Source organism: Peromyscus eremicus, chromosome 1 (genome assembly GCF_949786415.1).
Source record: "Peromyscus eremicus chromosome 1, PerEre_H2_v1, whole genome shotgun sequence".
NCBI lineage: Eukaryota > Metazoa > Chordata > Mammalia > Rodentia > Cricetidae > Peromyscus > Peromyscus eremicus.
Window position 1 is genome coordinate 60975041 of NC_081416.1, and position 21978 is coordinate 60997018.

General features: G+C 51.0%; 1 protein-coding gene across 1 annotated transcript in view; it reads right to left on the reverse strand.

The window, feature by feature from the left end:
* Window positions 1–2435, reverse strand: part of Muc5ac (mucin 5AC, oligomeric mucus/gel-forming) — a 31505-nt gene extending 29070 nt beyond the window's left edge. The window contains 4 exon segments of the mRNA XM_059255017.1: window positions 159–420; window positions 747–806; window positions 1612–1686; window positions 2363–2435. Coding sequence (XP_059111000.1) covers window positions 159–420; window positions 747–806; window positions 1612–1686; window positions 2363–2435 — 470 coding nt within the window.
* Between the last annotated feature and the right edge of the window lie 19543 nt (window positions 2436–21978).

Below are 21978 nucleotides of genomic sequence, written 5' to 3' on the forward strand. Positions count from 1 at the left end.
GGGGCCGGTCGAGCATGGGGTGAGGGAGTGCCTGCTCAGGTTCTCTCCTGAGAGTGGAGTCGTGCTAACAACCCCAGTGTCTCCCACAGCCCTGACATTCTAATTTCCCCTCACCACACAGCACCTCCATCACCCACCCAATACTGCCCCAGACTCACAGTTGGTTATTGACTAATACGGAGCTCTTGGTCAGATCAACAACTAGGCCGTCAAGCTTCATAGTGACCCTGCTCAGAGTGGTGGCATTAGACTCCCGGCCACGACGAAGCTGGATGTTGAAGTCCTCATAGGCAGCCCCACAGTGTGCAGAGAACACATAGTTGCAGAGGCCAGGGAAGCGGAAGACCTGGCCATCAAAGGTCTTGTAGTGGAAGTCGCCCCAGGTGCTGCACACCCGCCCGGTGTGTGCTGGGTTGAGAGCTGTGGACCAAAGCAATGGCAGGCTTTGGGGGCACTATTCTGGTCCCTGATAGGCCCTCCATGTTCTGCTTTTCACACTGGGTATCTGTTTTCCATGTGCCACTGGGAATCAGACAGGCTGCTGCCTACAGTGAGCATCTAAGGTCCCATCTGATTTAGAAAGTCCTGGGATCAGCTCACAGCAGCTTTAAATGCCCCCCAACCTTTCCTATGTTATTCTCAGCCAAGAATCAGGCACCCCTTTCTAGACTAGCTCTTTAGGTCTAAGGGTGAGTACCCCAGCTAAGCAGGGCCACTTTCCCAGAGAGGCTTTGGGGTTCACTCACCTCGTACCACAGGGATGGTCCTCAGAGGTGGGATGATGGTCACCCCACGGAGTGGAGCAGCTGTGGAGACAGGGGCTTGGATCATGGAATGCACACAGCCTTGAGGAAGGTTGTGGAGTCACTGTGGCCCAGAGGAGAGGGCCCAGGGCCAACAGAAGCAGACTCCTAGGTCTCCAGTCCAGCTTGGGTCCTACTGTCTATCGAGGTCCAGGTAGGGCATGGCCCAGCCTGAAGCCTACATACAGCATTGTCTTTTCTCACTGTCCCCTGGAGACCCCTGGAGCCATCAGCCTTTAGTGGCCACGGAGCCCAGAAACTTCTGTTTGCACTTGGGGGCTTGTGACTTGATCCTCACAAATGCCTGAATATAGATCAGCAGCTCAACCTCCTTTTTAACCAGTTTGGGGAAATATAAACTGCAAGGCGCTGGCCAGTGCCCCACAAGACCCCTCGCTTGGGCGCGTATGGCCAATCCCCCAGCTCCTAGGTCAAGTCTCAGACGGTGAATGTGATGCTGATATAGGTAAATTAAACCAAGAGAGAGGGAGGTAGGCTCTACATGGGTGAAACATGAGCCCGTGCCGCAGGGGACATAGCCCAGCCAGGCAGCTTGACAGACTCTCTGCATCTCCCTGAGAGCCTGAGCATGGATGCCTGTGACGTCTCCACGAGCTGGATCAGTCAGGGACAGGAGGTAGCTGACCACAGCCATGTATACCAGGGTATACTTCAGCTCCAAGTTCTCACTCAGTGTGCTAGCTGAGGAGCCATTAAGGCAAGAAGTCCTGGGGGACCCCAAGTCACATGAAGGTAGAGTTGGGGGGCGTATATGGCAGGCATATGGGGACAAAAGGCTGGGACTCACCATCATGCCCTTCAAGGAGAGAGAAGTCAGGGTGATGTTCATGGTCGGATTTCAGAGTATCTTGCCGGGCCTGGCCTACAGAAGAAGAGATGTGCCTGAACTGAGAACAGGACAAGAGCCTCAGGTAGCCCAGGCCGCTGGCCACCCGTGTGCAGATGGAGGGAGGGACATAATACATCACTGACTAATGGCCTGATTCAGAGAGTCACCATGATGGCGGGTGAATGGCCCACCCCCATACCTACACAAGAGGGTTCAAGCAAAGTCGTGACTGGCCTTCACCCTAAATCTAGTTTCCTGGTGCCTGCATCTGTTATTAGGGCCAGGCTAGGAGAAACCACATCCCCAGAACACCCTCCTGTGCTCCAACACCCAGAGCCCATGGTTTCTTGTGAGGTTATGGCAGCCCAGAGAGAGTTGTGAATGATAAAATTGACACAATGGGGCACATGAGAGGGCTGAGAGCCTGCCATGACCAGTTTTGGGGGCTCTGAGACACAGCTTTCTGCTCCCCCACACACTGGCTGCGAAACCTCAATCCCTTGCACATAGAATTACCTCCCTGCCTTTTAAGACCATTTGAAGTTGTCAGGCTGGGCTGCATAGCAGGACCCTCTCACAGACACTTTTAGCTTGCCAGGGCCCAGATAGAGAAAACTCTGAACTTCACTCCTCACCTGGAGTCCAGAGCATGGGGGAATGAAAATGTCTCCCCAACTGGCCTGGGAAAGCTGGACACTTTGAATCTTACCTGTGTGTTGACCACAAGCCAGGGCCAGGGCAAGGACCCAGAATGGGACCAACTTCCTCTGGCCGACACCCATGCTGTGGAGCATGGGGAAATGTCCCCACTGGCAGCCTCTGAGGAGGGACTCAAGTCACCAGCTGCCTTTTGTAGTCTGAGAGCTGGCTCCAGCCCCAGTGGCTTCACATGAGTGGGTGGGGCAGGCCTATCATTCCCCTCACCCAGGTAAACAGTGGGCACTCAGTCACTTTAGGCTGGTCCATGGCAGCAGTCAGAGGTGGGTGTGTCTGCAGGTGGAGCCTGGTTCCCCTGAGGCTCCCCAGGACTTACTTGTGTAGTCCTCCCCAAGCAGCCCCCACCTAGACTTTCCCAAGCCACCTTCTAAACCCATGAGTTTCTGGTACCTCAATAGACACATCTTCCAGGCTGACCAAATGCTGCCCTTGAGACTACCCCGGGGCTTGTCCTGGGCAGTCATGCCCTCTTTCCTTGAAGAGGAGCTCTGTGGGCAGCAACAGCCAAGCAAGCAACAGGAATACTAACCCCCAGGGCAATCCTCAGCTTCACACTCCCCAAAACGTGGGTTATACTCCAGGTTCCCAGACCCAAGTGGACAGTTGCAGCAGAGGCCCAGTTCTACCCACTGGATGCCAGAAGCCAAGGCATTTAGTGCTCACTGGCCTGGAGAGACGCTACTGACCCTGCTGAGAGGAGCCTGTACTCATTGTCCTGATGCTCAGATGAGAAAACACTTTACATGGACCCTTGCCCAAACCAAGGATGAATGAGGTTGGGCCAGAAATTGAACTGGACACACACCCCCGGTAGCCATACTCCCTCAGCTAATGTCAGCAGCTCTGTTGCTCACAAAGTAGACAGAGTGAAAGACCCTACTGGGGAGGAATGGCAGGAGAAGAAGAAAGGCTGTCCCCCTCCCTGCTGGAGAGAGGTCAAAGGTCAAAGAAAGACACACATTTGAACTTTCTGGTTGCTTCTGGCTTCCCTTGAGGTTTGTCCTAAGCCTGTGCTGCCCTTTGGTCCAGATGCCATGCCTTGGTCCAGGTGTGTGTGTGTGTGTGTGTGTGTGTGTGTGTGTGTGTGTGTGTGTGTCTATGAGAGAGAGAGAGAGAGAGAGAGAGAGAGAGAGAGAGAGAGAGAGAGAGAACACTTCAAGTATCACAGGAGTGTGGAGCCCCAGAGGAATTGTGGATGAGTGAGTGAATTAATGAGCAAATATAAGTCAGTGAACAAGTAAATGAGTGAGTGAATGAATGGATGCATGTGAATAAGTGAATGAATCAATCGATGAGCAAAAGTAGATGAATGAATGAATGAATGAATGAAAAAGTGAGTGGACAATTGAGTGAATTGATGGATAACTCAATCAATGAATGAGTAAATATGGACTAATGACTGAATGAATAGACATACTGAATAGAGTAAACGAATAAGTGAAGAATGGATGACTAGATGAGCAAATGCATGAATGAGTGAGTTGAAGAATAAATGAATGAGTGGACACACAGGAAAAGGTGCAGGTGGTAATGGGATGGATATATTGAGGAGGCCATAAGGAGCTGCAGGTGGTAGCCAGTCCCAGACTCGGGGGAGTACACAACCATGGCTATGCCTTCCTCACACCCTTAGCAAGGCAGGAGGCTCCCTGGCCAACAGGGTCTATGGTCCTAGCACAAGGAAACAGGCCCAGATCACTTCTTGACCCCTCAGCCCTCTGAGTTATCAGCCTGACTTTGGTGGATATCACACCTTGTAAGCTGATCCCTTGACCAGCTCACAGACCAGACCATCAATAGGCCATGGCACACAGGATTCCAAGGCTTGCTCTGGGGACCAGACCCATGTGACTGCCTAGTCCTGTCTTGACCATGCGGATGCTGAGCTTCCTTTAGTACCCAGGTCTGGGCACTTCAACCACTGGACATCAGCTACCGGATGCTGAGCTTCCTTTAGTACCCAGGTCTGGGCACTTCAACCACTGGACATCAGCTACCAGGCTTGTTGGCTGTTCCCATACAAATCCAACCTACCTGGACCCTTGGCAGGGCCCAATACTCTTCCTGAGGCTTGACCATCTCAGCACCAAGGATTCACAAATCCACCCTGTAGGGTTCCAGTGGCTTCTGGCCCCCACCTTCAGCTCACTCTGACACCTACGGGCTCCAGTCAGTCTGGCTGGTCTCTTGACCCTTCTTCCACCCTGGGATAGAGCCTGCTCAGCTTCTGATCCAGGACGGGTATGGGAGCAATGGTTCGACCTAGAAGCCAGGGTGACAAGACCTGACTTGCAGGATGCATCACAGGTGGGGACTGTGCTCAGCTGCTGGAGCCCCACTGTCCAGGATAAAGGACATACAGTAAAGACCCTGTGCACATGGAAGCAAAGGGGCCATGGGACTAGGGTCCAGAAGCCTTCCTTTGCTTGGCCCCTGAAGCCACTCAGCTCTAGGGCTGGGCCTGGGCTGGACTAGAGCCCTCCCTTCAGGAACTGATAAGTGAATGGCTCACTGCAGTGCATCAAGGAAGGGCTGGGATTATACCCCAGCTGTTGCCATGGAGTCAGGGAAATGTTAGGGACCAGAACAGGACAGAGGCCATGGCCGTATTCCAGAGCATCACTGTCACGCTGTTGTCTGACTAGCCCCACCTCTGGCCCCCCAGTGTGGGACAGGAAGCCAGCATCTGATATCCCCTTGATTCTGGCAGGCTAGCCTGGTGACTCAGTGGAGATTAAGTCCCATCCAGCTGGAAAACTTTGGGATCAGCCCCACAGTAAGGCAAGAAATAGCCAGTTTGGACAGCCTAGAGAATTGAAGGTCGAGACTCCATGACCCTTACACAAGACCCCTCACCTGCAAGTCTAGCCCTGCCTTGGAGGATGCTTGAGTTCCCCATGGGCAGTATACTCACTACAGCTCCCTTCCTACCTGGAGCAGAAACTGCTAAGCGTTTCCTTGCCTTAGGCAAAGCCACCCACTAAACATTAAGGTATCATACCCATTCTACTGGCCCCTTGCCTCCCCCAGCCCAGCCTGTCACTGGTCCGTATGAGCTGGGTAGGGCCTCAGATCTCAGTGTCTGGAGCTCCAGGCCTGGCATTCCCCCACTGCCCACACTTTTCCCTTCCAGCTTCTAGGCGTAGTCCTGAGGCCCTCAGACCATCCTGGCTCTACCCAGAGAAGTCCATGTCCCCTGAGGCACCGTGCAGACCTGAGGTCCCTCAGCCTTCTTACTCCTTCCCAAAGGTGAGTGGTTAAGGACTCTTCCTGGGAAGCCAGGGGTGCACTTTGCCGTAGGGTTGACTTCCTGGGCAGAAGATGGCATCCTGTATTATGTGGCCCTGGACTAGCCCATCATCTTCTCCATGCCTCAGAGTCTTCATCTGTAGGAGCTGCCTCCCAGTGAACTACCAGCCCAATGGTGAACTGAGTCTCAGTCGGCGCAGGATTCTCCACCCTTGCTCCTGGTCTCTGGGAAAGGGCTCAGTGGCAGTCCCCTTCTGTCCTCCCTGAGGAGGGGGGCACCCCCCACTTCCTGGAGACTTGAGGCTAGTCAAGGGGCTCAAAGGTGTTCCTGCTTCCTCATTCACGAAGCAGAGCGGCACTTCCTAGCCTGTCATTTTGGACACACATGCACAATCACAGTGCATAAAAACGCAACCGATTTTATGATCCTGATGGCTTCCCATGCAGTTCTATCCCATAGTCACATAATGCATCGGTGCCCTGAGGGGCTGGGGCTGGGCTGATCCTACTGACAAGTCCAGTTTTGATTGCAAAACCGGCATTTGAGGGGGGAACTGTATCTCCTTGTTTGATTGGGCTTTGTGGGGGCTTCCTGCAAAAGACTGATAGTCCATTCTTCAGAAGGGGCAGAAAGGAAGTGGCACCAGCTGTGGAAGGGGACAGCCCTCGTGTGGCTGAGCAGCCCCGCCACTTTCAGGAACTACCTCAGGTGTTGACAGAAGGGGCAGGCTGCCCAGTGGGTCTTTAGCAAGCCACGAACTTCCTTGATAAGGGAGAAAAGCATCTTAAATTTCTCCAGGTTTATTTGGGGGGGGGGGCCCAAGGGAGAGATAGGGTGAAGCAATGACCATGGGAATGTTGTTTCACCCTGCCCGGAAGGAACTGAGAGCTGGCCTAGCCTGCCTGGGGCCAGGAACTGCACCCCAACATCAGAGGTAAAAGGAATAGCGTCAATTTGATTTTGTGGTGGGGCTGCCCTGATTTGGAGCATTCCTGTGCTTGTTTGTTTCTCTGAATCATTAGGCAAACAGAATTCCTCCCAAGATCTGGCTAGCAGCTGAAGGAAGTCCTAACCCCTCTGGTTCTGGTACTCGCCAAAGGGCCAATTCTTTGGCAGTGCCCACAGTAAGGACCACTTAGATGGCTGCTGAAAACAGCCAATCCCAGCCTCCCACCTGGCTGGTGCCCCCAACACCAACTTCTGCTTACCTAGTCTGGGAGTATATTGGGCTTTCTCCTGCTGTCCCTGGGAGTTGAACCTCTCTTGTCCTACAGCCATTCATCCCTCTCTCTTTTGGTCTCTGGTCACCTCATCTCCTGGACCTCAAGCAGCTTTAATGTATCCCCTAGAGAGCGTGAACCTGAAGATAGGTTTGGGGACAGATAAGATCCTGAGGCACAATACCAGGCCCAAATCCTCCTCTGAAGCCATCACTCAGTCAGTCAGTCCAACTCTGAGGGCCACTGGGTCTGTGATAGTCAAGTGGACTCTGTCAGACTATCCCTTGGTCACCCCTCCATGGTGCTGCTCCCCAACTCTGGCCTAAGGGGCCTGGCCAGGTCGCTTACCTTCTCTAGATCACCTCTTACTGAGCCTCAGGGGAGAGAAGGAAATATTCCCTTACTGGCTTCTCAGGACCAGGCCCCAACTAGACCACTGGGACATGGATAGTAGCTCTGACCCTTTGGATGGAAAAAGAACATGCTTTCAAGTTGCATTCTACACAACAGGGTCTGTAGGACATTTTCCTCAATAATTCATCACATCTAGGGGCTAAGAAGATTACTCAGTCAGTAGCGTCCATAGCAGGGAAGCACGAAGACCTGATGTTTGGATCTTCTGCTCTCTCATAAACAAAAAAAAAAAAAAAAGCCTGGAAACATACAGAACACCAGCACTGTGGAGTCAGGGACCGGAGAATCCCTGGAGCTTGCTGGCCAGCAGGCCTAATAGAATCAATGACTCTAAAATCAGTAAGAGACCCTGTCTCAGAAACTAAGCTTCATATTTATTGAAGGAGATACTTAACAGCAGCCTGTGGCCTCCACACACAGGCCATGCACACACACACACACACACACACACACACACACACACACACACACAAAACCACATCCAATGAAATTTACAGTCATAGAAAAGTACTGCTCTGGATACACACCCAGAACAATGGAAGTGCTCTCCAAGAGATGCTTGCATATCCAGGTTTATAGCAGCACTACTCACAAAAGCCCAAATCCACTGGTATGTGCACAAGACATGCTGTGTCCAGGCTCCAGAATATTACTCAACACACACCTGTAATCCCAGCACCCTGAGCCTGAGGCAGAAGGATAGCAAGTTTGAAGCCAGCCAGGACCACATAGAAAGATACCGAGTCTCAGGAAAGTCAGGGGCAGGGAATTCCAGCATGTGAATGAAACTTTAGTGAGCTAAACCATACATAAAAAGATAAATTCAGGTGTGGTGCCGCACGCCTTTAATCCAATACGACTGGCTGATCCAGGCTCCTGCTGCCTTGGTTTCTCTGCAGTGATGGAAGGTAGCCTTTCTCCCCAAAGTTATAAACTCCCATTCTCCTAAGCTGCTCTTTGACAAGGTGTTTTGTCACAGCAACAGAAATGAACTTAGGACAATAACTAAGGCAGCAGATCTTACATGGTGTAGATTTCACTACGATCTTTTAAAATAGGAGGGAACATGGCAGCCATTGTTTCTTCTCTGGGTTGAGACCTGTGTGTGCACTCTTCCAAGCCTTGTTGACCCTGACAGTGACTGGACTCTTGGCTGCTTACCTGAGCCCCCCCACCCCCCATCCCACCCCACCCCACCCCCCCACCCCCAGTCACTCAGAGGGGCTGCTGCAGGGCCAATTTTCCCAGATCACATAAACTACAACTTTCGCCTCTGGAATATCTGACAACTGAGATCACCCCCCAAAGCCTAGCTCCAAGAGCAGCCAGATCAGGGACACTCACGTTTTGGGGTGAAGGGAACCACCCTAACACCCAGCTCCAAAAGTACACAGGCTTACTCCAACACCTTGGTCTCTAAGGACTGAACAGGTAAACAACCCATAGGTGTCTTGGGTGCATAGCTCTGTATCACTGCCCAGGCCAGGCCAGGGCTCCAGCAGGCCAGCTAAGCACTACTGCCCAAAGGTGTTGGACTCTACCCTCCCCCACCCTATGTGGGTCCCCATCAGCCAGTCAACCCTTCAGTCAGAGCCCACACAGCACAACCCTGGCCTGCCTTGTTTAACTAGGCCTGACGGCTCATCACAGGGCAGACAAGAGTGGCTGAGTCTGCCCAGCAGCACCAGGAAGATAGAAAAGACAGGCCCAGCAGCTAGCAGTCACCCTAGGAGATGGCACCATGCAAAGGGCAGTGCACACTCACCCACACAGTCCTCAGAACGATAAAGCTATAAAGGGGAAGGTGAGGAGGAAAGGCACTGAAATGATACCGAGACTCAGCCCTGGGGTCAGACCATGGCCAGCTGCCCAGTCAACTCACAGCAGCGGGGCTGAACCATGGCTACCCACATGCATCTAGATCAGTCTTTAGCAGCATGGCCAGGAAAGCTGTGTCTCCTTCCCAGACCACTCCAGAGACACAGATATGGAGCCTCCCTGTGGTTTGAGTGGTAACTATTCCCTGAGAACTCAGAATACAGAGATCTGTCCAGTTTATGGCCACTAGAAGCCTAGCTAAGATGTATGTGTTCAAGCCTTTTGTCAAGTTGTTTTGTTTTGTTTTGTTTTTCGTAGTGTAAGAACAGCTAGGAAGATGGCTCAGTAAGGAAAGTGTTTGCCAGGCAAACGTAAGGACCTAAGTTTGGTCCCCATGGTGGTGCTTGCCCTCGATCCCAGCGCTAAGGAGCAGAGACAGGAGGATCCCTGAAGCTTGCTGGCCAGGCAGTCTGGCTGAACTGGCAAACCCCAAGTTCAGTGAAAGACTCTGTCTAAAAAATAAGGTAGAAAATTGTTGAGGAATGACATTTGACATTGACCCCTGACCTACACACACACACACACACATACACACACAATTATTATTATTATTATTATTATTATTATTATTATTATTATAAATAAAAATGAAATAAAATTGAGGTGCGTCTCTTTTCCATATAGATTTGTAGGAGTTCTTTAAGTATGCACTATATAAATTCTCTTTGGAAATATACTGTGAACACCTCGTCTTTTGATGAAATTCTTAATTCAGGCGGCATCCAATTTACCGATTCTCTCTCTTGCACCCAGTGACTTTCATTCTGTTCAGGTAGCCTTGCCTTAAGACTCGGTCTATTTTAAGTCAGGGAGACTCACCCCCATGTTTTCTCCCAGGATGCCATTGCCAAGGTCCCACCTGTGAGACTGTGAACCACTAAGTGGGGTTTTGTGTAACATAAAGTCTGAAGCAAGGCTTGTTTTTACCCACTCCAATTTCCGGTTTGCCACCGTGCTGCTCTTTTTCCACAAAGGGTTCAACAGTGAGTCAAGTGACCCCCGGACGACAGTGTGTATCCAGGTTCTTTACTCACTGCTTCTGTGTTCACACCAAGACCACTCCACCTTGACCAGTAAAGGTCTTGAAAACAGTGTCCTCTACTTTCACTCCTGAAGACCTCTGGCTGTCCTAGGTAGGAGCTGCAGGCCCATGCAGACCAGAAGGAGCGTGGTCACTATCAAGAAAGAAATCTGCTGATTAGTCGCAGGGAAAATGTCATCTCAGCAATCCTGAGTCATCTTTTCTCCTCTTATATGGGTCTCTAAATTTCTTCTGCTTTCTCCAGTTTTCAGTGTAGAGGTCTTGTGTACACTTTGTTAAACTTAACCCTAGGTATTTACGGTTTTATGAATCGGCTGAGGACTGCTCGTTCCTCGTAGTCTGCTGGTGGTCCATCGCCATGAGGATCTAGTGAACGTACAGTGCTGCTCACCAACTGTGTCAGTCTCAGTAATGGCCCCCCGGGACTTCTGTCTTAGTTACTTATCTTGTTGTGACAAAAGGCCCAGCAACTTAAGGAAGGAAGAGTTTTAGTTCATCCATCCTGGCAGAGAAGTCATGGTGGCCAGATCATAAGGTCACACTATACCTGCAGCTAGGTATCAGAGATGGATATTGGTGCTCAGTTTGGGTTTTTTCTTTCTTATTCAGTCAGGGACCCCTGTTCATAGAATGATGCTGATCACACTTAGGGTGAATCTTCCCCCCTAAATTATCACTGCCTCACAGACTTGGTGATTCTAGACGCTATCAAGTTGGCAGGTAGTATTGACTATCATGGATGCCTGTGTCCACTCCCTTCCTTGATGAAAGTTGCAGGTATAGCTGTAAGAGGATCTTGGGATAGGGAGAGTGTCCTGGGTTTCCTGGGGACCCTAAAGTGATCCCAGTAACCCTCACAGAGCAATAGATGAAGAGGTGAAGGGCTTTGAGACAACAGCCAAGGAATGCAGGTGGAAGATGGAACACGAAGGGTACAGGTTCTCCCAGGAGCCCCTGGGAGAAACGGGGTCTGCTGACTGTAGACCTCCAGCTTCCTGGACTGTAGTCATACATTTGTGTTGCTTTAGGCCCCTGAGCCTGTGAACATTGTGAGGTTCCCTGTGTTGAAGATTCATTGACTGGCAAGAACTATGAATGTGGAGAGTTGGAAAGTGGCAGGTAAAGAGGCAAATTACCTTGAGCTGTCTTTAGTCCCAAGGTAGCCATTTATCATTTCTAGATCTAATCTAATGTCCTTTCAACTGTCAGGTGAAACCTTCGGAATGTATTGACTTAGCAGACGGCTAGCTTCTACCAATTCAAAAGCTAAAAATGTCATCAGATAGTATCTGAGACCTAGAGCAGAAATGTTATGCTTTGCTCATGGTGATAGGTATCCTCGCCTTTTCCCAGGAGGAAACAGGAAGCTTTGGCCTTTTCCCATTGAGCAGGTGTTAACAGGTTAGTGTGTGTGTGTGTGTGTGTGTGTGTGTGTGTGTGTGTGTGTGTGTGTGCGCGCGCGCGCGCGCGCGCACGCAAGGCAGCTGGAGAATAAGCTCGAATCTCTTTCCTTAGGAGTTGTCCACTGTGAGACAGGGTCTCTCATTGGCCTAAACTCGCCAAGTAGATCAGGCTGGCTGGCCAGTGAGCCCCTGTCTTTGTCTCCCTACAGCTATGACGACCAGTGCATGTCACCACACCAGGCTTCCCCCCACCCCCAGGGGCTGCATCTTAGCAACTGGCCATCTCTTCATCCCACAGCAGGGTTTGTATAGATGGTTTTACTTTTTTCATTTTCCTGAGGTGATTCTCTGTATGAGTTTACCATGAATGACTGTTGAACTTCCCAAACACATTCTTCACATTCCTCTCTGGACGCGGGTTACACAGCCACGTGTTCCTGGTTATCAAGTGTTTGGAGGTTCTCTTGCTGTCTTCTGTGATGGTTCTGATTTGACTCTGCTGTCATAAGACTCCTCGGTATGTGCAGGTTTGTTTGAGATCCCAGGACATGGAGAGCATATGCCTGTTGCATGCCTTTGTCTGCAGAGACCTAAAGAAACATTTATTCATCCCTGATAAGGAGGTTACCCGCAGACCGAAGAGCCTGAGTCTGGCTTGGTGAATATACAGGAGTTATGATTTTCATATCTATTACTGGCAAGAAGCATCTCAAGGGAGGATGGCTTTAGTCTAGCATGTGGTGTAAAAGAACACAGTCCAGGGGAGGCACGGAGAGGGGAGCTACTCAAGGCGGTGGTGGTGGGAGCTTGCTCACGTCTGCCTGGGGCAGGAAGCAGAGCTAGACTGTAAATCTCATGGGCCACCACCAGTGACCCACTCCCTCCTACTAGAACCCACCTCTGAAATGTTCCACAGCCTCTCAAAATACTACCAGTAGCCGGTAGCCAAGTTCAAACACAGGAGCCTGCCTGAAGCAGTCCACGTTCAAACCACAACCATAAACCAGTGAGTTTATTGGAGTGACTGGCAGGAGCCTGGGTGATGCTCAGGCAGCTACATCACTCTAAAGCCCCGGCCCCAGGCAGCCTTCCACCTCCTGTATACTCCAGCACTCCTCAAGAGCACATACAGCTGGAGCAAGACCAGCAACCAGAACCCCAGTATCCCGTGATTCTCTCTCTACGTAAGAATGTTAGCAGCCTCATTGCCCCAGACCATGCTATTGAAAGGACCAAGCAGACGCCATAACAGACTGCTCAGTCTTCTCTCAAAGATAAGGCCTCAATTTCAGTTTCCTGAGACTTGAGCAAGCAGTTTCTGGGAGGTCCATGAACAAAAGACAGTCCTTGCAGAAGTTCCCTTTCTGCACATACTCTGACCGCTCAAGGTTCAGCCAGTTGTTTACTGTCTGGGACCCCTCACCAACTTAGAGCTATGTGCATGGGTCAATGTGACAGCCTGGGTCACTGAGCCAGCCCCCATAATCAGTATGTGCTAGGTCAACCAGCCTCCATGGCACTAAAGGACAAAGCCTGGGACTTGTCCAGGTCTGCCCAAAAACGGATAACTATAACCCCCAACTAACCCTAGCCAATTAAAAGTTACTAACATGATTGCCACTCACATAAACCAATCCTGGGTCTGTTCCTATGTAGTCTGTAGACCCCAAGCCCCCTTGCTTTAAAAACCCCATTGCTACTTGGGGTCTCTCCTGCCCTGCTGCTGCGTCAGACGGACAGAAAGTCCCGAGTTAACTAGTAATAATACAAAGACTCTGCTTTTGCATCGGATTCGGTCTCTTGGTGGTCTTGGGGGACTCTGGGTAAAACACTACCAGCTGTATTCTGCTTAGCTCCTTGCCGTGACTGCAGGCTAAGGTCTTCTTTAGGTCACCACAGCAGCTCTGCTGCCAGACAATGATGGTCACACAACCTGGAGGAAGCAGCTGCTCAACAATGGTCTCTGGGCATTTGAGAGAAGGGTGTGTGCCCCAGGGTGGAGTGCCCCCGGATGAAGGCTATGTCCTGTTGGCTAACAGCATTAAGCTCTGCTACATCCTTGTTGGCCTTCGGTCTCATTGTTCTAACAATTGTTTAGAGAGGGTTTGTCAGCATCTCTAACTATAACTGTAAATTTGTGTTGCTCCTTTTGTTCCTAACAGCTTTGGGGCATAGGCTCTTTAGCTTTTAGTCCTTCCTCTAAGAAGGTCCTGACCCCTCTGGTTCTCAGAGTTGCCCTCACTGGGGTGGCATTCTGGGCTGGGGAACAGCTCTTCCCACACTTGGAGGAGGATGCCCTGGCACCTTTGAACTTTGTGGTTTCTGATGAGGAATCTGCTGTCAGATGAGCTGGTGCTCCCTGTGGGTAACATTTTTCTTTCCCACTGTTTTCAGAATCTTCTCTTCTGTTTCAGAAGTTTGCCACCGAGGCTTCCATGTGGGTTCTCAGGATGGATCCTGCTTGAGGTTCACATGGCTTCTTGAGCATCCATGTGCTTGGTCATACTCGGGAGACTTCACTTTTTTAAGAGTTATTTTTATCTTTAATTAGGTGTGTGATTGTATGTCTGTGCATGTGTGATCAGGTACCTGTGGAAGCCAGAGAGGGAATCAGATCCCCTGAATTTGAAGTCACAGGCTATTGTGAGCTTCAGTTCGGGGTGCTGGGAACCCAACTCAGGTCCTCTGCAAGAACAGCGAGTGCTCTTAACTGTTGAGCCATCTTTCCAACTCTACTCAGGAGCTTTTCGCCCTTTTTGGTACTTTTTTTCCTGCCATACCCTCTGCCTCTTCTTCCATGATTCCCATGGCTTTGTGAGTCAGCTTTGGCTACTATAATACAAATACCTGAGATATGTGGTGGTATTGTGTTCCCCAAAATATTGTGCACCCTAATAAACTTATCTGGGGTCAAAGAACAGAACAGCCACTAGATACAGGGGCTAGAAAATGGGTGGCACTTACACCATTAATCCTAGCATTCCAGAGGAAGAAATCCATCTGGATCTCTGTGAATTCAAGGCCACACTGGAAGCAGCCAGGCATGGTGACTCACATCTTTAATCCCAGAAAGCGAGCCTTTAATCCCAGGGAGTAATGGCAGAAAGCAGAAAGGTATATAAGGCGTGACAACCAGAAACCAGAAGCATTTGGCTGGCTAAGCTTTCAGGCTTCTAGCTGCAGTTCAGCTGAGAGCCATTCGGATATGAGGACTCAAAGGCTTCCAGTCTGAGGAAACAAGACCAGCTGAGGAACTGGCAAGGTGAGGAAGCTGTGGCTTGTTCTGTCTCTCTGATCTTCCAGCGTTCACCCCAATAACTGGCCTCAGGTTTGATTTTATTAATAAGACCTGTTAAGATTCATGCTACAGAGATAGTCATCCTAGGATGGTAATGAACACAATAGAGTTGGTTTGAGTTGGGGGGGGGTTATGTTATGGAGGTTCTAGTCCATGCCCCTTGGTCTCATGCTTGGGACCTGTGACAAGGTCACACATCACAGCAGGAGTGTGTGGTGAACCAAACCCTCTAGCCTTGTGGGTGAAAAGCAAAGAAAGAGAAAGAAAGGGCTAGTATCTCAATAGCCCCTTCCAGGGCATGCTCCCAGTGACCCAAGACCTCCTACCAGACCCCATTCCATAAAGATTGTCACCTCACTATAGCCCACACTGGAGACCAAGCCTTCAACACATGGCCCTTCAGGAAACACCAAAGATCAACTGTGTATGATGGTTGTTGATATTGACTGTCAACTTGACAGAGTCTAGAACCTAGGAAACGAAACTCTGGACGTGTCTGTAGGCAGTTTTTGGATTGGGTTGACTGAATCACCACCCTGAATATGGGAATCACCATCCCATGGGCTGAATAGAAAGAAATAAAGCAAGCTGGGTGCTGGCATCCATCTGTCTCCTTCCTGCGGACTTAATGTAACCAGCTGCCCTATGCTCCTGCTTCATGCCTTCCCAGCCATGATAGACTGGTCCCCAACTATGAGTCAAAACAAACCCTCCCGTATGCTGCTTTTGTGGGTATTTGGTCACGTGAAGAGTAACTAGCACTCCACGAAAGGCATCAGTGTGAGTTCTGTGATATAGTCCTTCAGATTGCTGGGGCTGTGTGTGTGTGCCTTCCCAGTTTCTGTTAGTCTATCTCCTCTCTAGCCTGGATCATCATTGTTGACTTACATCTTTCAGTTCAGTGTTTCATCTTCTCAAGGATCCTTCCCCTTCCTTCTGTCACTTGGGTCCACTATGGTAGCTACCTTTCTCAATGCTGCGACCAAATACAAGAAGCAACCTAAGGGATGAAGGGCTTGTTTTGTCTCATGGTTTCCATCATGGTGGGGAAGGTAGGGTGGTGGGCCACTCTGTGGCCAGAGTGGTTGTTAACCCCAGTGGACCAGAATCAGAGAGACTCAGGTAGAACAAGGGCTGGGCTACAACCCTCAAGGTCAGTCCCTCAATGATCCACTTCCTGCAGCAAAGCCCCATCTCTTAAAGGTTCCACAACCTCCAGAAACAGTGCCCCTCAGTAGAAGACCAAGGTTGAAACAGATGAGACTGTGAAGCATCCAGATACACACACACACACACACACACACACACACACACACACACACACGAGAGCTTTTGTCTTTTTTATCCTTTCCATTATTGGAGTTTTCGGTCCTAAAATCTCCATTTGGTTCTCCTTGATACCTGTAGTTTTTTGTTTGTTTGTTTGTTTTGTTTTGTTTTGTTTTTATGTGTATGGGTGCTTTGCCTACATATATGTCTCTGTGGCACTTGTATGTCTGGTGCCTAAAGAGCATTGTGCCAGAAGAAATCATTGGATCCCCTGGAACTGGGGCTACAGATGGTTGTGAGCTGGCATGTGGGTGCCAGGAATCCAACCCAGGTCCTCTGGAGGAGCAGCAAGTGCTCTTAACCTCTGAGCCATCTCTCCAGCCCTATTCCTTGGTATTTTTTACATCTTTGATTGGATTCTCTGCTCTTCGTTGAGCCTCTGTGTGTGTGTTAAGTTGCCTCTGTGTTGCCCCTTGGAAGCCTTCTTACAGTGGCTGTGTTAAGGTCTTGGCTGAGTAATCATACTGCGATGTCTCAGCATTGACCTCTGCTGATCACTTTGACCTCAGCTTGAGATCTTCCCGGTTCTTATACTGACTTTTTATCCAAGCCTATGTTTGACAGGGTCTGTTAGGAGTCTCTGGACTTAAAACTCTTTTAGTTGGCTTCCTCTGGCACTGATTCACCAGGAGGAGGCAGATGCTCACATTCCCAGCAGGTGTCTGAGTGCCCAAGGGGTCTCTGCTCATTGCTCACCTGGGTCTGATTCTTGCGGACTAGGGTGGGACAAGGTACCTAGTTACAGCTCTTCACAAGTCCTGCACCGACACTGTAGAGGCTTGGTCAACAGTGAGGTGAAGCCAAGAGGGAGAGATGAATGCTTCATTGCTGATAGTGTGGTAGGGGAGTGGGGAGGATCCATGTGTCCAAATGGCCTTCACTGAAATCTCACTGGCCTAAAGGGAAGAAGGAATGGGTGCCTAGCTGAGACAAAACCCAGCTGGGGTTCCTTAACTCCACCCCTGCTGTCCTTTGTGCACTATTTTTTCTTTCGTTTTGTTTGGCTAGACTAATCGTTCTTTGTGTGCGTGTGTGTGTGTGTGTGCGTGTGTGTGTGCGCGTGTGTGTGTGTGTGTGTGTGTGTGTGTGTGTGTGTGTTCTTTTTTTATTTGGAGAGTGGAGGAATTGAAGGGAGAGAATTGAGACAAGGTCTTGCTATGCAGCCCTGGCTGGCCTAGTACTTACTGTGTAGACTGTAGACAAGGTCATACAATGTAGCCCAGGCTGGCCTTAAACATGTGGAAATACCTCATCCTCTCAAGTGCTGGAAATACAGACATGAGCCACGATGTCTGCCTAGTTCTCCATTTTCTCCAGGGTGGCCCTTTACCTCATCACTTCAGCTCTACAAAGCAAGATTTTGTTCCCTGCCTGTGGCTTCTCTTCTGTTGGTGTTGCCCTCTGCTAACCTCCTCAGCTCCGTGGCTGGGACACGGAAGACCACCTGCTGAGGTCACCATCCCACTAAAATATAACCCCAGGAGACTCACCCCTATGGGAGCAAGGCTCTTGACTGGCTTTGCACTTCAGTAGATGAAAGGGGGTTTTCTGTTGCAGGAGTGGTCCAGAATAAAGATTCGGGGAGTTTGATCCTCAGCTCCAATCTGTGGTGTCCCCCAGATTCCTAACTCAAGGTCTGGCAACATCGTGCTTGGACCTGGGTCTATTCCGTCCGGCAAGCTGCTGCCTCCATCTTGAGTTCTCCCTGTCAGGAGCCTGCAGACTGTGGACAGAGGCACCACAGTTTGAAGGAGCAACCGCCCCCTCCCGCCGCAGGCTCACACGTTAAATGCGCACCCAGCTGGCACCACCATTTTAGGTATTTAGCTTGAGCTCTCTTCCTCTCCCCAAAAACTGGAGAGGCTCCTCCAGGGGAGCCAGCTGCCATAGTTTGAATAGGAAACGCCCCCACTCCCCCAGCTCATGTGTTGAACACATGCTCCTCATCTTGGGAAGTTCTGGAAACATTAGCTAGAGCCTAGCTGGTGGAAGTAGGTCACTGCCACGTGCTGTTGAAAGTGGTAACTTCCCTCTCGGCTTCCTGTCTGCCATGAGAGCAAGAACTTCCTCTCCTACACACTTCCGCCACTGTGACGCATGGAGTCCAAGTGACCGTAGGCTGAACGGACCCTCTGAAAACTGAGCCCAAGTCAGGCCTTCCTCCTTCAGGTTGTTCACATCAGGTCCTTGATCACAACAATAAAGAGAGCAGCCACTGTATGGGACAAATGCTCAGCCTTCATCTACTTCCTGTACTGGTTTGCATCCCCTCTGATGCTGTCCACCTCTCTCTACTCACCAACCTCTAACATAGGGGTCTTCCTATGCTGTCTAAATCTGTAGCTGTGAGTGGCAGATGTGTCGTCTCTTGTGAACCACTCCTCAGCCCTGAAGGGACCCCCTACTATCGCTCTACACTCTTCCTCCCTATTCACAGGGAACACCCCACCACCACCACCATGCCCTCCACCTGCCTTATTCTACTTTATAACCTGTTTTTCTCTCTGGGATGTTTTTCTTGGGCCCCACCACAGTTAAGTGTGTGTGTGTGTGTGTGTGTGTGTGTGTGTGTGTGTGTGTGTGTGTTACTCACATGGACATGGCCTCCTTAGCCTCTGTAGATCTCCCTAGGGCCTGTGGATCACCTGGCCCCATAAGACATCATTTGGTTGGCCTAAAAGCCTGTGCTTTAAAAGAGCCAAAGGGTACTCCCAGTATGTACACTGTGGGCTCGCTGGGCCTCTCCCTTGCTAATGGAGGACCAAGAGGAACTCTGGGCATCATAGCAAAGTACAGAACCAATAACAACTGGAAATCTCTGCTCAAGAGCATTGTAAGAAGTGCTAACTTCCCATTGCTTTATATTCCCCAGGCAGGAATCATAAGCCTGAATAAACAAAGAAGTGTGTATGTGAACTATCATGGGAGTGATGGAGGAGTCCTAAGGCTGGAAAACCATGACTGAGGTTTTTAGAAAGGACCCCTTAAGATTTCAGGAATCAGGATCACATACAGTGACGTCATGGCAATAATGGCAGGGACAGTGGGAGGAGACAAGGAGTCGGGGAAGAAGAGAAGAACCTTGTCCAGAGCCCAGGCCATCCCTGTGCTGACCATAGTGCCCACACAGGGCCCAGGGGGCCTCACTTCAGGAAGAGGGCAAAAGAACCGAGCTTGGCCTCAGCTGTCCTTCCTCTGGCCTTTTGGCAGTTCCCAGGGTTGCTGAGGCCCAGAGAGGCTCAGAGCCCTGGACAGGGCTGTACAGAACCACGTTCCTGCTGGAATCCTTGCCCTCCCTGCTTTGGACTGGGGACCAGCAGTCTCAGGAACACCCAAGCTCCCTCTCAGACAACTTCTGCTTCCCCAGGTGCCTGTTGGGTGGGGCCAGGTTGTCTAGACTGTGGGGCTCCTCAGCCCCCAGCTTTTGTCCCCAGAGTGCTTGGAATAGACGAGGAGGCCCCACACAAAGGGCTGTTTGCCTTTCCCCCAGCTCTGAAACAATACTTGGGCCGGGAGCCAACCTTGGGGCCCCAGGCCCACCAGCTGGAGGCTGCTGTTGCTCGTCAGCTTGAGAATAAAGGGTGGGTAGGAACAGACTCTAGAGGCTGAATTTCCTGCTGAGAAGGTAGGGGCTTTGTGAAGGGGTCTTGGACATAGAGCATTTAGATAAGTGGATGTGCAGCTTGTGGGGCATCGTGTTAGATGGGGTGTGTATCTCTGGCACAGACTTAGAAGAGACATGAGGACGTGATGAGGTGGAGCCTGGTGATGCTAGGTCTCAGGTGGGAAGCCAGGCACAGGGGGGCTCAAGTCAACCTGGTTGGAGCAAGGCTGGACGCAAGTGAGCTCTGGGGCAGGACAGAGGAGGAAGTGGACTGCATCCACTCCTGCCCAGCTCCCCAAGATCTCCACTCAACACCCTGCGCCTCCCTCAGGGTTCCCAGGGCCCCTTTCTTGGACCTTCCATACCCCAGCTCCTCTAGTGTCGAGGCTCCTCACTTCATCCGGCCCTTCTCTCACCACGCCATCCCTGCCACCTATGAGCCAAGCACCTGGCTTGCCGAAGCGGCCTGATTCCCACGTTCTCATGCTGGCTTTCTTTTGGTTTCAGTCGTGGATCACTGTAAAATGCTCAGGCCTGTCTTGGGATGAGATCTGACTGCAAAAGAGGCAATGATATTCCCCCATTCCAGTTCCCTTACAGTGGGTGCAGTCTCAGGAACTGATCAGAGGAAACATAGGGGTGTGTTTGGTCCCACAGGTGCCCGGCGCCCAAATCCTAGTGTTGGAGGCTACTCTCCCTTGTCATTGACCTTCATGCTCCACACACAGGGGACACACATGGGATGAGGAAGGCTGCCTCTGAGGACCAAACAAGAGCTGATACTGCCAACCTTGGCTCCCATCCACCGCGGGGCCCCTGGAGCAGCCAGCCCCTGGCCTGGCCTCCCCAGCCCTCCCCCTTCTTGGTGGGAGCTGGGTAGTGCTGCCTCTCTGTAGCCTGGGAACACCTCTCCCCTGGGCCTGCCCAACTCCACCTGAGACAACATCCTGGCCTCGATAAAGCCTGAGGGCACACGCCAAGCTAAGCAGCTTATCTACCACAACGCAACCGCACCCAAGAGGAGCCACACAGAGTGTAGAGATAAGGGGACAAGTTGGTGGGTGGTGTTCCCAGATATCCATCAAGGCCAGTGCCAGAGTCTGGCAGGCCCCTCTGCCTCCTTGGGGGGAAAGCCTCAGGTTTCAATCCCTTTTTTCCCTGAACCCCACACCTGTAGGGATCATCTTGGAGCTGTATCCAGATGCAGGACAGCTGCCCTAAGGGATGGCCCACTATTCATGGGAGTGGCTGATCCTAGGGGTGCCCCTCTGCTGGAGAGAATCACAAGGTGTCTTGATTGTATTCTTGAACAACTGTTCCCTCTTAGACTTTCGACTGTCTGTGTTCCCTGGCCAGGCCACAGCAGGCATATGGCTCTAAGCAGGGCAGTGAGGTGGTAGGCATGAGTCCAGCTCTGTCAGGATTTGCTATGTATCTTTAGGCCCTAGTTTCCCCAGCTACAATGACGATGTTGAAGTAGCACCATAAAGTCCTCTGACGTCCCTTCAGGGCCAGGGAGTGTCATCACCACCACCACCCACCCTACCTCAACCCTACATGCCTAAGCTCACACGAGCTTGAGACTCCAGCAGTCGGGTAGGGAGAGAGAGCTGGAGAAGGTGGGCTTCCATGGCTACCAATGGCCTTGCATGGTGGACACTACTCAGCCTCCACCAGGATCAAGACCTACTATTGCCAGTGGTAGGGCTGACTTTCCCTGGGAACTGCCTTGTCCAAGGCCATATTCGTCTCTAGCAGCCTGCTAGAAGGAAGGCACAAGGCCAGTGCTGCTGGACTCTCTGGAATTCCACAGCTTACCTTATACCTGGTTCCAAGGGTAACATCCTAAAAGTGTCCCATGAACCCCTGCCCACAAACTTCATAGTCCTACCCAAAGGTACTATGGAGAACGGGATATTGTGCTACTATAGGAAAAAATATATGATGCATGAGACCCCTTCTGGGCTGAGCTCCACCCTGGTGTCCTTGATGCCTGGGCAGGCACAGGTAGACTACGTAAGAAGCCTTTGCATGAAGGAGGGTGTGGTGGATAGTGGCCTTGACTGAGGAAGTGGGTCATGGGGCAGAAAGTACAGCTTCACTCCTCTGAGGCCTACAGTGGGAGGATGGGGTGGGGGAACCAGGCATCCCAGCCACACACACCCCCACT